The sequence below is a fragment of the Neovison vison genome, chromosome 5, assembly GCF_020171115.1.
Source record: "Neovison vison isolate M4711 chromosome 5, ASM_NN_V1, whole genome shotgun sequence".
In the NCBI taxonomy this organism is placed as follows: Eukaryota; Metazoa; Chordata; class Mammalia; order Carnivora; family Mustelidae; genus Neogale; species Neogale vison.
In genome coordinates this window covers 19,572,316-19,586,836 of record NC_058095.1, presented here as the reverse complement: position 1 = coordinate 19,586,836, position 14,521 = coordinate 19,572,316, and the positions used below count along the sequence as shown (strand labels likewise).

Genomic DNA, 14,521 nt, shown 5'->3' with positions numbered 1-14,521 from the left:
CAAGAGTCAGACACAACCGACTGAGCCACCCAGGTGCCTCCTCTTTGTCACCCTTTTCTCCTTAGGTGCGATACAGTGTTTCCCTTCTGCTGATGGGGAGAAAGGTGGCCTCTCAGGGACAGAAAAAATGACCCAGCCATGTGGGAGAGACTCATTTAGATGAAGAGCAAAATGAGTTTCAGGTTTCTCTCTCTCTCTCTCTCTAACTTCTTTGTAACAGTCAGACAAGAGGCACCAAAATACATATGGCTCTTCAATGAATCCAGCAGCACCTTTAAGACCCTAGTCCCTGTCTGGGGCTCAGGGACAATTCACAGCTCTAAAATTTCTATAAAGGGCTCAGCAATGTCCACCTGCTTGGAAGGGAAACCAGCAGAGTTGTCAAAATACACTGTTTGGGTTTTGTTTTTTTTTTTTTAAGATTTTATTTATTTGACAGACAGAGATCACAAGTAGGCAGAGAGGCAGGCAGAGGAGGAAGCAGGCTCCCTGCTGAGCAGAGAGCCCGATGTGGGGCTTGATCCCAGGACCCTGGGATCATGACCTGAGCCGAAGGCAGAGGCTTTAACCCACTGAGCCACCCAGGCACCCAAAATATACTGGTTTTGTTTGTCTCTTCAGCACACTGCCTTATTTGAGCTGGCCTGGAAGCCGGGGCTGGTGAGGGACCACCACAACCCCCCCACACCCGCTCCCCTCTCCTGCATTATCCTCTTCTACTTCACCCTGTTCTTTTCTGCTGTGACTTGACGGAGTGTATAATTTCACATTTATTTGCTCGTCTCTTTCCTCTCTCTCTCCTCCGTGGCCGTCCCTGCCGTCAGCAAGGGGACCGCAGCCGTGTTATTTACCGGTGTGGTCCGCTTCTCAGAACAGTGGCCAGCACACATGACCCCCTCGACAAGTGGCTGCGGACTAAATGGACAAATGACCTCTGTGGTTGCTTCTTATATGCACAGATCAACAACAATCAAAACAAGTTCGATGAGATGAAAGGAAGAGGGAAGGACTTGGTCCAGGAGAAAATGTTGATTCCTCCGCTATTTCCGAAAACCTTGGCTTTGAAGTTGTTGTCTGAGGATGGAGAGGGATACTTCCCAGCACGCCTTGACAGCAGGGTACTCCTGCAGGGAGTTCCTTAAAGGGAGAGAGAGAGAGAGAGAGAGAGAGAGAGAGGCCATCCCTGCAGGAGCCTCTTTGCTCTGGACACGGGCCCTGCTCTCCTTCCTTCGTTGTTGAGAGCCTGGCCCTCTGCCGGCTATCGTCTGCACAGAAGGTACAGACCTTTCTGGAAAAAGAAGGAAATTTCTCCATCACTCTTTCCCGAATAGCCTCGGTTGCCCTCCATTGAGGACATTTTAGTCACCGTTTGGAGCTAATTCAGGAAAGGAATGGGAGACACAGAAGCTTTTTGCAAGAGGGTTTTTCACTGGGGTATGTGGGGCCATCTGTTTTCCCAGGGAGGCCCAGGAGTTTGAGTTATTAAGGAAAAGACCTGGCATTCCAGCATAGCTTGGCTGACTCCCTGGTTTCCACTCAGGGCTAGAGGGTGGGGTGAGCTCCAGGACACGTGGGCATAGCGCCCTCCCGAATTCAGTCTGTCTCCGTGTCTCTCATCTGATGCCTTGTTTTCTGTACTAACATCTGACCCAGCACCTACACGTGCCCGGACAGTCACACGGAAGCCCCTCACCTGGGTGTGAGCCACGGCATGTGTGTCTCCAGCAACTCACGGGCACCTAAGTCATTAAGACTTAAGAATGGGCCCCTTCTTATGACTTCTATGCCGTAGAAGTGGGTTACAGCGAATGTTCCCGAATGTATGATCCGTGTGTGTAGGTAAAACTATCATATTTGGGGGGCGCCTGGGTGGCTCAGTGGATTAAGCCGCTGCCTTCGGCTCAGGTCATGATCTCAGGGTCCTGGGATCGAGTCCCGCATCGGGCTCTCTGCTCAGCAGGGAGCCTGCTTCCTCCTCTCTCTGCTGCCTCTCTGCCTACTTGTGATCTCTGTCAAATAAATAAATAAAATCTTTAAAAAAAAAAAAGAACTATCATATTTTGTGCTAATACCTGTCATTCTGCTTGTGCTCATTTGTTACTCTTACAAATGAATAAACCCATTCTACTTTGTTTTCTGAACCTCACAAGAGACAACCGACCCTGTATTTTCCTATTTGAGTTATTCCAGAAAATTCCTTCTTTCTTAGGATGCCGTGTCAGGTCAAGAAGCTAGAGCTCAGGGAGAGTCTCGGCAGGGAGACCGGACACCGTGGTTTTCCTGAGATTATCCTGGTTTGTGACTGTGGTTCTGGGGCACCCTTTTTGCCCTGAGAGGTGCCTAAGTTTGCGTCACAAATGAAATGGTTACTCCAGGTCTTTGTGAGTGGAACCCATCTGAGTAATGGCCAGCAAGGGTAGCCTCCAGCCCACTGCTCTTTCATTACACCCTGACGAAGCAGAAACAGAGGACAAGGAAAGCTCTCTCACTCTCTCTCTCTCTCTCTCACACACACACGAAAATGAATCCAAATGGGTCTCTGTTGAAAGTCCAAGTAAGGAATCTTCCGTCAGGTGAATATTACATCCCCATCTCCCACCGATGAATCTATTTTGTACTGCATGACCTTTATACCATAATTTTCTCTGAAAACATGGCACTCATTTAACTGAGAAACGCAAGTTGCCAAGGACTGTGCTGCCATGTTTTAAAAGAGAGATGATTTGTCCACAGCTGTGAAAAAATACCACCAAAGGATACATCAGGGATTGGTAACAGTGGTTGTCTGTGGCAAGGGAAATACAGTAAGTCGGGGCAGGGTTGGAGGAAGACTAAAAATACATTAAAAAAATCTCTTGGGGGGGGGTGCCTGGGTGGCTCAGTGGGTTAAAGCCTCTGCCTTCGGTTCAGGTCATGATCTCAGGGTCCTGGGATCGAGCCCTGCATTGGGCTCTCTGCTCAGCAGGGAGCCTGCTTCCTCCTCTTTCTCCCTGCTTCTCTGTATACTTGTAATCTCTGTCTGTCAAAAGAATAAATAAAATCTTAAAAAAAAAAAAAAAACAATCTCTTGGGGCCCTGGCTGGATCAGTTGGTAGAGCACACAACTCTTGATCTCGGGGTTGTGAGTTCAAGCCCCACATTGGGTGTAGGGATTACTTAAAAGTAAAATCTTTAAAAAACAAAACAAACAAACAAAAAAAACCCTCTTGTAAAATATTTTTTAAAAAATGAATACTGTTACGCTGAAAAGTAAAAATTTAAAAAAAACAAAAATAAAATTAAAAAAAAAATCTCTTGAGGATACCTTCCATACTCCAAGGCAACCTACTGATGCAGTGTCAATGCCTAAATTTTGCCTCAGAAACTCAAATTCCCCATCCTTCTGCCCCACCTCCACCCGTGCAGCCGGGCTCTAACCCGCCTCCTAACTCTGGCTGAAGTCTTCAGACTGGGCTCCTGTCCTGACAAGTATTCTGCCTTGTGACTTCTGAGCTTACCAGAGAGTCCTCTCAGCTTCATTCTCTTTGGGAGAAGACCGAGTGGACACTGTCAGCTCTCCTCAGGGGGCCTTGACCTGAGGGAAAATGATTCCCCACCAGAGCTGTATCAACCCAGGGGCCCACTGTACTTAACAATCAACACTCAGTTTGCAGGTAAAGAGGAAGAAAACATCTAGGCAATCAAAAATTAAGTGTTCTCAGGTCATCTCGGGGAACAAAGTGGCTCCCCCACTTACAGCTCAATGTGTTACTCCACCACACCCCAGAGCATTTAAGTGCTGCCATGATGGCCACTTTGCTGGGGACCAAACTAAAGTCTGAAAAAACAAAAACACGTTCCCAAGGCAAACAAGTGACAGAACCCAGATTTGTTGTTGTTGTTGTTGTATTCCTAGATGGTGAAAGAGAACGTTGTGGAATAAAACAGTATAATGAGTAACTATAAAGCCAACAGCTATGTAAATTCCAAGTTCAAGGACACAGAACATTGCCAACACCCCAGAAACCCCCCACCCACCCGCCTTGGGTCCCTTCTCCATCCCATTTCACGCCCTTCCCCCAGAGGTAAATGCTGTCCTTTGAAAATGAATCACCTCTGGGGCGCCTGGGTGGCTCAGTGGGTTAAGCCTCTGCCTTCCTCGGGTCATGATCTCAGGGTCCTGGGATCAAGCCCCGCATCAGGCTCTCTGCTCGGCGGGGAGCCTGCTTCCCCCTCTCTCTCTGCCTCTCTGCCTACTTGTGGTCTCTGTCAAATAAATAAATAAAGTCTTAAAAAAAAAAAAAAAGAATAAAATGAATCACCTCTTGGCTTTCTTTTCTAGTTTTACCACCCAAAGGTGCACAGAGCCAGGATTTCCACTCAGGTCTATGAAGCCCCAATGTGTACGCTCTTAACCTCAAGGTCGTGCTTCCTCTTGTCCCATCAGTTACTCAAAGATCAGTTTAAATCTTCCATCAAGTGTGAGTTCATGCTCCTTCTTTAGGGGTCAATTTCTGCTTTATGTATTCTGAGGCTGTTGTTAGATGCACACAAATCTACAACTACTTTTGTCTCCCTCCGATCATTACAGGCCGCTCTTGAGCTCTCACGATGACTCTAAAGGCTCACTGGTCTGACACCAGCTCTCTTTGGGCTGGTTCTTCCACACCTCTCTCCGTCCCTTCTCCGCCGCAGTAGCAGGCATGGAGCCTCCTTCTCCTGTATTTCTGGGGCCTCTTGACCTATTTGCAAAGTCACTGATGCTTTTTAGTTCTCAAGCACAGGACTAGGAAAATACGGACAACAAAACAAGGAGATCTGAATGAACTGAAGCCCTCGGTCGAGCCTCCAGACTGGCTGGCCCTCCCCTCGGGTGGTTACGTTTCCACAGGAAGAAAAGTTGCAGCTGCTTCAGAGAAATCAGTACCCTTCATCCCCGTAATGCTCCCTGCTGGAGGTTATGCCTAACAGTGGCCAATGAGAAAGCTGCTTATTTATAGATACTTACTTACAGTATACACACCTCACAGAATACTGCATACACCAGTCATATGCATGTGGTACCACGACTATTTCAAGTCAAACTATTTTATTGTCCAAGAGACTCGTTCTGTGGTCACAGGAGGCCCGTTCTCAATGGCAGGAGCCCCAGGGACCAAGTCCTCACTCCTCCGCACTCTGAGTACTGATATAGTCCTGGAGGAGGGCCTGCACCTCTCCCCGCCGGCTCATCCTGGTGGCCTTGCCCTGGAAGCGGCCTTTCTTCCCAGCTCCTTTGCCCTCCAGAACCTCAGCCACCCTGAGGAGTAGAGACACAGTCAGGGAGGACGTCTTTGAGGGAAAAACCACAGAAAAACCAAAGGCAGCCCCAAGTCTTTCCCCCAGGGCCGAGGAGAGGGAAAGGAAGAACAGACACTTCTAGAAATCCTTCTTAAAAACACTTGCATGTGTGCAGATACAGAAGTACGAGGTTTACTGTTTAAGAGTAACTGGGGGAACAAAAAATGAACTGGTACTTGTTCACAATGGAAGTATCTAGAAACAGGTCGGGGGGCATGCTACATTAATTACAGGAACCTCCAGAGAGCAAGCTGAGTGTCCACCAGAGGTAAGGGGCTGCGGACACAAACGCAGCAGTGCAGCAGCTGGCAGTGCGGAGGAGGGGGGGACTGCAGCAGTGGTCGAGCCTGTCCTGTCTAAAGAGAGTGCCACCACCCCCTTCCTTGCAGCTACTGCCATGCGGGGATGCAGGCCCAGTGTCGCCAGAGTGAGCCTTTTTGTCTTTTCTGAGAAAAGCTAGAACTCTGTATTTTTATATACAAATCCAATTTGAAAATGAAATAATTGATTTTGAAAATTTAAAATAGTACTCAGGCCAAACCAGTCTACAGGCCACATCTGGCTGCCTGTCAGGGACCTGTGCTTTAAATTCTGACATTTTCCTGGGGTGCTCAGGTGGCTCAGTCGGTTAAGCAACTGCCTTCGGCTCAGGTCATGATCTCTGGGTCCTGGATCCTGGGTCCCTGCTTCTCCCTCTCCCTTTGCTCCTCTCTTCCTTGCCCATCTTCTACTTTTCTCTCAAGTAAAATCTTATAAATAAATAGGGAGAGAGACATACATTCTTATGTTCTCCTTTGAACATATATTCACCATAGCCAATTGGGACTTGGAAAACCCTCAACACCAGAAAGAGTGTCGGGCACACCTCTGTATCTAATTTAAAGTAAACAAACAACAGTACAAAGGTTCAGAAATCCAACAAAGTTCTAATTTTTCCACAACAACTAGATCAATGCCTATTTTTATTTCATCTTAAAACCCTAATTTTGGGGCGCTGGGTTGGCTCAGTGGGTTAAGCCTCTGCCTTCGGCTCAGGTCATGATCTCAGGGTCCTGGATCGAGCCCCACTCAGCAGGGAGCCTGCTTCCCCTCCCCACCCGCCTGCCTCTCTGCCTACTTGTGCTCTCTACCTCTTTGTCAAATAAATAAATAAAATCTTAAAAAGACCCAAGTCTGAGTCTTAGTTCTGCCATACAGGACATGCTGTCCCTTACCTGCAAAATTAGGAATGACGGCAGGGGCACTTATTCCCACTTGGCCCACCTCCCATGCCCATGATGTGAATCAAAATGCAATCACAAGGATGATGGTCCTTTCCATCCGGCAAAGGCTACCCCTACCGGTCAGTGCAGGCAGTCCACAGATTACCTGGGGCCCAGCGTCTCCACGGCCTCGGCCGGCCCTGCCAGTAAGAAGAGCCCAGCACCTTTCTCATCGCCCACAGTTAAGAACAGAAGGGTCTCCTACGAGGTAAGATAAGGAGATAAGCCTTGATACCTAAGAAAGTGGGGTCAATCCCCCTAAACCCTACTCTCTCCTCAGTCAAGATCAAATTTTTGCCCCTGAACTATGAGGGATGTTCTGATGAGTGATGACGTAGCCCCTGTACTCTGGCCCACTAGGGCCAAGAAACTTCAAGAACGACATCAAGAAGTTGGGGGAGGCAGAAGGCTGCTGACCATGGCCAGGTGCCAAATGCCTTTTGTGACCTGACTCCCACCTACCCTTGCAACCTGGCCACTGCCTTCCCCCATGCACCCCGTGCCTGCCACTGACTAAAGCTCCCTATCTCCCTCTGCCTGGCGGACTTTGCTCCCCTGTCTGTCCAAGGACCACTAAGTAGTCCTCCAGCCCCCTGCCCTAGGGCCTCCCAACTCTTTCAGCTGACCCGCTCCTCCACCCTTAGTACTGACCACTCTCAGTATGTGGACATACACGTTTGCCTCCCAGATTCCAGGGTGAGCTCCCTGAGAATCAGTACACTCTACACGGAATTACGAAAAAAAACATACACTGAGAGAGAGACTGGGAGGGGCGCCTGGGTGACTCAGTGGGTTAAGCAGCTGACTTCAGCTCAGCTCATGATCTCGGGGTCGTGGGATCGACCCACACATTGGGCTCTCTGCTCAGTGGGGAGTCTGCCCCCCCCACCTGCCTTCCTCTCTGCCTACTTGTGATCTCTGTCAAATAAATAAATAAAATCTTAAAAAAAAGAGAGAGAGAGAGAGACTGGGAAATCACTAAGTTGTGCCTATCAGGATGGACAGGGGCCCTTGAAGCCAGAGGCAAAGGAAAGTGGAAGGGACGGCCCTCAAAGGGCCTCACCAGCCCCATTACTTCTAAAACCAGGCCTTGGACACACGTCGATCTGTGTGGCTTGGAGGAGTTCCAGCTCTGGTAAGAGAAACTCAGAAGCGGGCGCCTGGGTGGCTCAGTGGTTAAGCCGCTGCCTTCGGCTCAGGTCGTGATCTCAGAGTCCTGGGATCGAGTCCCGCATGGGGCTCTCTGCTCAGCGGGGAGCCTGCTTCCCTCTCTCTCTCTCTGCCTGCCTCTCTACTTGTACTTTCTCTCTGTCAAATAAATAAAAATAAAATCTTTAAAAAAAAAAAAGAGAAACTCAGAAGCTGTTAACTGTCGTAGCCCCAGAAAGGTCAATATCCTAGATCCAACTCAGCACCTAAAACAGAGCTTGGCTTTAGCTAGTGCTAAAAAGCTAAAAAGAACAACAACAACAAAAACTAGAACCAGATAAACTTCTATTCCCTGCCCTTATGTGTTCATGTGAAGGACTTAAACTAATGTCCCTCACTTCAGTCTCCACTAAGGACAGACAGAGAATCTCACATTCCTCTTACCTCTGACCCAATCTCATTGGCGATGATATTCATGAACTCAGAATCACCCTCCTTCCTACAACAAAGGACACAGACATGACAGCCGGCTTGGAGCGGGAGCTGGGAAATCGCACGGAGCCCCGTTCCTCCACACGAGGCTGGCCTTACTGCTTTCTGTGCAAAGTCCCAGGCTCCCTTAGCGAGGACTGAGAGTGCGGCTGACGGCCAGCAACAAGGCCTTCTCAGCAGCTCACAGACTGCCTTGCACTCGTGTGTGCCTCTCTCAAACCAGATCACCCAGGGAAAGAGAGAGCTGGTAGACGGTGAAGGGGGTGAGGGAACCTGGTGGTGAAAGTAACAGTCACAGCATTGCTGGGAAGATGCTCTTATTGAACCCAGGACGTCTGGAGGATAAAGGTATACTGGAAGGTAATGCATCTCCTAGGTTCTGCCCAGTCTGGAGAAATCAGCGGGCAACCCGCCTCCCATGATGCACAGCACACAGGGAAGAGGCTGAGCCCCGAGCCCAGCGCTCCCACGCCTCGTCTCTCACCTGTGTAATGTGACCACACCGCCCCAGTCCGGGCTGTTCCGGAGACTGTGGGCCACGTGCACGGCCAGGTCTCTGAGCAGATTCAGGTTGTTCTGAAATGGACGCCATCACTCAGCGGATAGGAGGATTAACAGGCGAGTTCATCACATCTTCCCGCCACTTGGCTCTCGCCTCCCTCCCGCTCTGCTGAACCCCACAGCCGGGTGGGCCTAGGGCTCAGGCCTGGGGAGCCTACTCCAGGCATAGCCGCTGCCCTCTGCACCCTCTGAGGAGTAAGTCACCTTTTGCAAGAGCTTAGTTGAGTTCTGTAGCTTCTTCACGGCTTCCACATGATCCTCTGCTCCACACCTGCAAGGGAAAGGCGCCTGGTCACCCGCCCAGCTTTCCAAAAGACTTGTGGTGTGAGGCGTAAATCCATGAGGCCCTTCTTGACAGTGCACCTCCCTCCAGATGGGGACCCGGGGACGTTCCTAAGCAACTGAGAAAGAAAATATAAAGGAACAAGCCATGTTGTGTGGGTCTGACTCACTGTCCCAAGTGCTTGATCACTTATGACTGCATCTCACCCCACTGTGATTAGAGATTGTGGTCTTCCCAACCCGTAGAGATTGTGGTCTTCCCAACCCGTAGGAGAGCTGAGCTTGGGGCATGCAGGACCTCAGACATGTGGACAGAGCAGGGGCAAGGAGCAGGAGGCAGTGGCAGGGACAGGGGCAGCAAGCCAAGGCAGCGGGCAGGGGGCAGGGATCGTACTTCAGCAACGCAGTCAGTGCTTTTTCACTTCCATGGCTTCTTTCCATCCACTTCAGCACCCGGTTCCCGGCCAGAAACGCCAGGTTGGTCTTGTTCTTTTTCCCTTTCTCGGTGCCCAGAATTTTAATGACCTACATGAGGCAAGGGTGAGAGCATGCGCACACGCACGAACCGCAGTGGGAGTGAGACCTGAGGGTAGGAGCTCCCTACACCTGCCCCCAGCTCAGAAGCAAGAAAGGAGTGACTTCACCGAAGCCTCCTCCACTGTCCCCCTCGATCACTCCCAACTAGTCGTGATTCCCACTTCCCTAATACTCTCCCTCCCACTCAGGAGCCCTTCCTCACCTACCTGAAGGTCACTGAGATTGCTAACATGGGTCCCACAGCACATGTTGACATCAACACTCTCGATAGTAACAACTCGAACGGGTCCCGCATGATCGTCCGGCAAACCCCGGCCCCTCACCTGGAACACGGAGGGAGAAGGGGCATCTGACTTCTGAGGAGGGGCCCTCGGAGGGCCGTTCTACAGACGCTGTCCGATCGATCGGCTCTCCCTCACCTGCTCCACCTCCGGATCATCCAGGCTCAGCTCTCGCACGTTCACAGGCAGCCGGGCCCTGATTTTTTCATTGACGCTCTGCTCGATGGCAGCCACCTGCTCCGCAGTCACAGAGGGGCTGTCCAGTTCAATCACACTCCGGGCTCGCCCTAACTCCCTGCCAGAAAAGTGGGTGGTCACCGGATGCTGAGGACGACCACAATAACATAAGACGGTTTCCAGAGAAGATCTGTATAGATTATCTTATTTAATGCTCACAAGAACCCGCAAAGTAGAGACCGTCATTTCCTTTTCACAGGTGAGGGCTAAGAAGGAATGTGAGCAAGATCATGTAGCCAGGGTGCCTGGGTGGCTCAGTGGGTTAAGCCGCTGCCTTCGGCTCAGGTCATGATCTCAGGGTCCTGGGATCGAGTCCCGCATGGGGCTCTCTGCTCAGCGGGGAGCCTGCTTCCTCCTCTCTCTCTCTCTGCCTGCCTCTCTGCCTACTTGTGATCTCTGTCTGTCGAATAAGTAAATAAAATCTTTAAAAAAAAAAAAAAGATCATGTAGCCAAAATTCACCCCCTAGGTCTCTGGGCTCCCAATTCCACGTCCTTTCCTTCCCCCCATCCAAGCGTGTCCCCTGAGACACACAAGAACACCCGCTACCCTACGTAAGGGGAAGAGGTGAACACAGAAGATTGTGAACACTACGTTTTCTTTTCTCCCCCTACCCACTAACCCATTACTGGAAAAGGAGCTGGCAGCTGGGGACCTGTGACCTATGGTTAGTCTTCTGCCCCCTGCTCACCATGATGTGGTCTTCAACCCAAAGAGATGGTCAGCAACGGCTGTGATGAGATGCTGCCCTGAGCAGAAAGAGCGAGAGACATGAACAGTGAGCCGCGTAGCCGGCCACATATCCCCACGATATCATCACAGATGCTCCCGGCTGAAGACCTGCTGAGCACTGGCTCATACTCTTGACAGATATTTCACTGAAAATCCTCATGAGGGAACACCTGGCTGGCTCAGTCACTTAAGCATCCAACTCTTGATCTCTGCTATGGTCATGATCTGGAGGTTATGGGATCGAGCCCCACACCAGGCTCCACTGTACATGGAGTCTGCTTACGATTCTTTCTCTCTCCCTTCTGTACAATCTCTAAAAATAATTAACAAATGAATAAATAAATATAAAAATCCTCATGACGGGGCACCTGGGTGGCTCAGTCTGTTAAGGGTCTGCTTCAGGTCATGATCCCAGGGTCCTGGGATCGTGACCCGCACTGGGCTCCCTGCTCAGCGGGGAGCCTGCTTCTCCCTCTGCCTGCTGCTCCCCCTGCTTGCTCTCTGTCTGCCCCTGTTCATGTTGTTTTTATACCACTTATCATATCCTGCCCGAATGGGAGCTGATTTTGAGTGTCTGTCCTTTACAAAAGGTTACCTCCTAGAGAACCCAAATCAAATAATCATCACGGCATCCCCACGCATGGCAACCGGCCCTCCTGCCCCATGCCACCCCACCTACCCGAATGCTGCTGCATGTGGTCAAACCTCCGCTCCCAGTCCACCCGGACCTGGACCTCAGTCCCAGGGGCCAGTGGTGTCTGTGTGAAATGATCAGCCTGGGCCCCCCGGCGGGTCACTCGCAGCACAGAGATGTCATTGATTGTACCACGGTCATCAGGCTGGGGAAAGACATAAAGCTAATCAGTGGCGGGAGGCAGAGATCACCTTAACTCCTGGATACAAACACCCTCTAGGGAAAGTGTGTGAGAAACACTCCCGGAATTTGAGATTCCCTAAAGGAGAAGAGGCAATGGCAAGTGAGGTGGTCCACTTTGTTCCATGAGAGACTCTGTTCTCTTTACCCTGAACACCCATACATATTGTTCTTCAGAACAAAATAACAGAATTGAACCAAAGGTTATTAACTACAGCAATGAAGATTTTAGTAAAATCCGAAGAATCTTAATCATCACTCTCACTGCCTTAATTTAGATTCTTATTCTTCAATAGTTTCTAAAATGGTTTGAATTTTCCTCCCTCCTTCCACTCCATCCTTGGCACTACTAATAGAATTAGAGTCAAAACTATTCACTCAATTCAGGGACACCTGGCTGGCTCAGTCAGTGGAACCCGTGCCTCTTGATCTTGGGGTCTGAGTTTGAGCCCCATGCGGCACATAGAGTTTACTTAAAAAAATAAATAAGCAAAAACATTCATTTTAAAAAAAGAAAAAAAGGTATCTAGTGCCAACTGCTTACAAGACACTGCTACCAAGAATACAATGTAAACCAGACCAGGTCCCTCAATGGAACTTCAGAGTCTAGAAAAGAACAGACAGGGGCACCTGGGTGGCTCAGTGGGTTAAGCCGCTGCCTTCGGCTCGGGTCATGATCTCAGGGTCCTGGGATCGAGCCCCACATCGGGCTCTCTGCTCAGCAGAAAGCCTGCTTCCCTCGCTCTCTCTCTCCGCCTGCCTCTCTGCCTACTTGTGATCTCTGTCTGTCAAATAATTAAATAAAATCTTTAAAAAAAAAAAAAGAACAGACATACACCCAGGTCATTGCAATACGATCCACGACAAGTCACGGTGTAAAAAGAACACTGTTCTAGAGCTCAGAGGAAAGAGACCTAATAGTCTCAAGGAATTAGGGAAGACTTCCTGAAAGAAATGATGTATAAAGTGAGTCCTCCTGTAGTTGCCTGAGGTCACAGGTCTTCCTTCAGCAGAAAATCCCTATAATAATTATAACACCCAGGGGCACCTGGGAGGCTCAGTGGGTTAAAGCCTCTGCCTTTGGCTTGGGTCATGATCCCGGGGTCCTGGGATCGAGCCCCACATCGGGTTCTCTGCTCAGCAGGGAGCCTGCTTCCCCCTCTCTCTCTGCCTGCCTCTCTGCCTACTTGTGATCTCTGCCTGTCAAATAAATAAATAAAATCTTTAAAAATAATAATAATAATAATAATAACACTCATATGACATCGGAACTTTCTATCAACTTTACTTACTAAACATGTTCTCTTGTGTAATTTCTTTGCATAAGTACCTCCATGGCTCACCAGAGTTTGTTGGTTTTTTTTTTTTAAGATTTATTTTTTTTATTTGAGAGAGCAAGCGCAGGAGTAGGAGAGGCAGAGGCAGAGAGAATCTCAGACCCCGTGCTGAGCGCAGAGCCCAACGCGGGGCTCAATCCCACGACACTGAGATTACGACCTAAGCCAAAACCAAGAGTCGAATGCTTAACAGACTGTGCCACCCAGGCGCCCCTCACCACAGCTTCTCGAATGAAGTCCACACACCTTAACACATCCTTCAAGTCCCTCTGAACTGGCTCCAATTTACTTTCCCATGGTCATCTCCAGCCTGCCATCAATACACACCACAGGCTCCAACCACACTCAACAATGCAGTTAGCTACACATGTCAGATTCCTTCGGGCTTCCTTGCCTTTGCGCTGTTATCCCTGCTGGAAAAACCTCTTCCATAATGCCCACCTTTTTGCTGCTATTACCCCCCTTTTCCGTGTTCACAATGGACCTTGATCCTACCCCATCACAGCACCCATAAATGCATCTTGGGCTGTGCTCCCTTTGGGGAATCTTTTCCAGTCCCTGGCACACATCCTAAATGCCTAGTTCCTTTGCATTTGCTATTCCTGCTGCCTGGATATACTTGCCCCTTTCCCCACCAGCCCAATTAGATAACTGCAATGGCTTACCCCTTCACTTCACTTAGGTCTATGAAATAACTTGCCCCCTACCTAGGAGAACATCCCAGCACTGTCTTTCCCTCAAGCTTTAATTTTCTTTATAGCACTTACTATACCGGGCATTCTATTTTATCTATTTACCACTTGGTTTGTCTCCTCTGAATAAGTATTCTACATATATACAGATGCTACCTTGTTTACTCCTTATCCTTAGTCCCTAAAATAAGCACACAGCATAAGTTACAGAGCAACAAATATCTGTTGGGTGAACAAATGACCGGAACTGAACGAACTTCGATCTGCATCACGGCTAAGGTAGAGGGGCAGGAGGGCGTTTCCCACCTGAGCAGAAAGGAATGAGGGGCTTCCTGGGAGGGGATCGCGGTGAGGCGCGGGGCTGGTACCTGTCCCCCGCCCTCAGGGAAGAGCAGCGTGTCTTCCAGCACCACATGGAAGCCACTCAACACTTCTTTCTTGCCGTTGCTTCCTTCGGTCTGCAGCTCGGCGGGGCTGCAGGAGACCACGGTGGTGGTGAACTGCGCAAGAGGGATAGAAAATAAGCCCGACCCCAGCCCCCAGGCTACCGGGACTGAGTCTCCCTCTGCACCCTGCTCCACGCGGCGCCCTCCTCCCGCACCGCCCCACGCGCCCTCGCCCAGCCAGCCGTACCTCGCGGGCGTAGCTGTCCCGCTGACACCGGAATACCATCGCCACCGTCTCCCGGGACGCGGGAAGTTGCACACACTGGAACGCCGGCTGGCCGACGGAGAGCCGCGTGGGACAATCTTCACTGCGGGCGCGTC

The 14,521-nt window shown here is 50.1% G+C and overlaps 1 protein-coding gene across 1 annotated transcript; it reads right to left on the bottom strand.

The window, feature by feature from the left end:
- Window positions 1–5,051: 5,051 nt before the first annotated feature.
- On the bottom strand, window positions 5,052–14,521 carry LOC122906167 (alanyl-tRNA editing protein Aarsd1). The gene is made up of 12 exons (XM_044247847.1): window positions 14,388–14,521; window positions 14,123–14,254; window positions 11,531–11,690; window positions 10,811–10,868; window positions 10,022–10,178; window positions 9,809–9,925; window positions 9,460–9,590; window positions 8,988–9,054; window positions 8,707–8,798; window positions 8,175–8,229; window positions 6,688–6,782; window positions 5,052–5,278 (listed from the first exon to the last, which is right to left on the bottom strand). The coding sequence occupies exons 1-12, from the start codon at window positions 14,424–14,426 to the stop codon at window positions 5,143–5,145; spliced, it is 1,239 nt and encodes a 412-aa protein (XP_044103782.1). The 5' UTR covers window positions 14,427–14,521; the 3' UTR covers window positions 5,052–5,142.

Bases quoted from the DNA above. Each gene is read 5' to 3' on its own strand.
- LOC122906167 (XM_044247847.1), bottom strand. From the start codon at position 14,426: ATGGTATTCCGGTGTCAGCGGGACAGCTACGCCCGCGAG. The intron at 9,926-10,021 runs GTGAGGGAGAGC...TCCGTGTTCCAG, and splicing joins ATGATCCGGAGGTGGAGCAG to GTGAGGGGCCGGGGTTTGCC. The intron at 6,783-8,174 runs GTAAGAGGAATG...CTTACCTCGTAG, and splicing joins CCAATGAGATTGGGTCAGAG to GAGACCCTTCTGTTCTTAAC.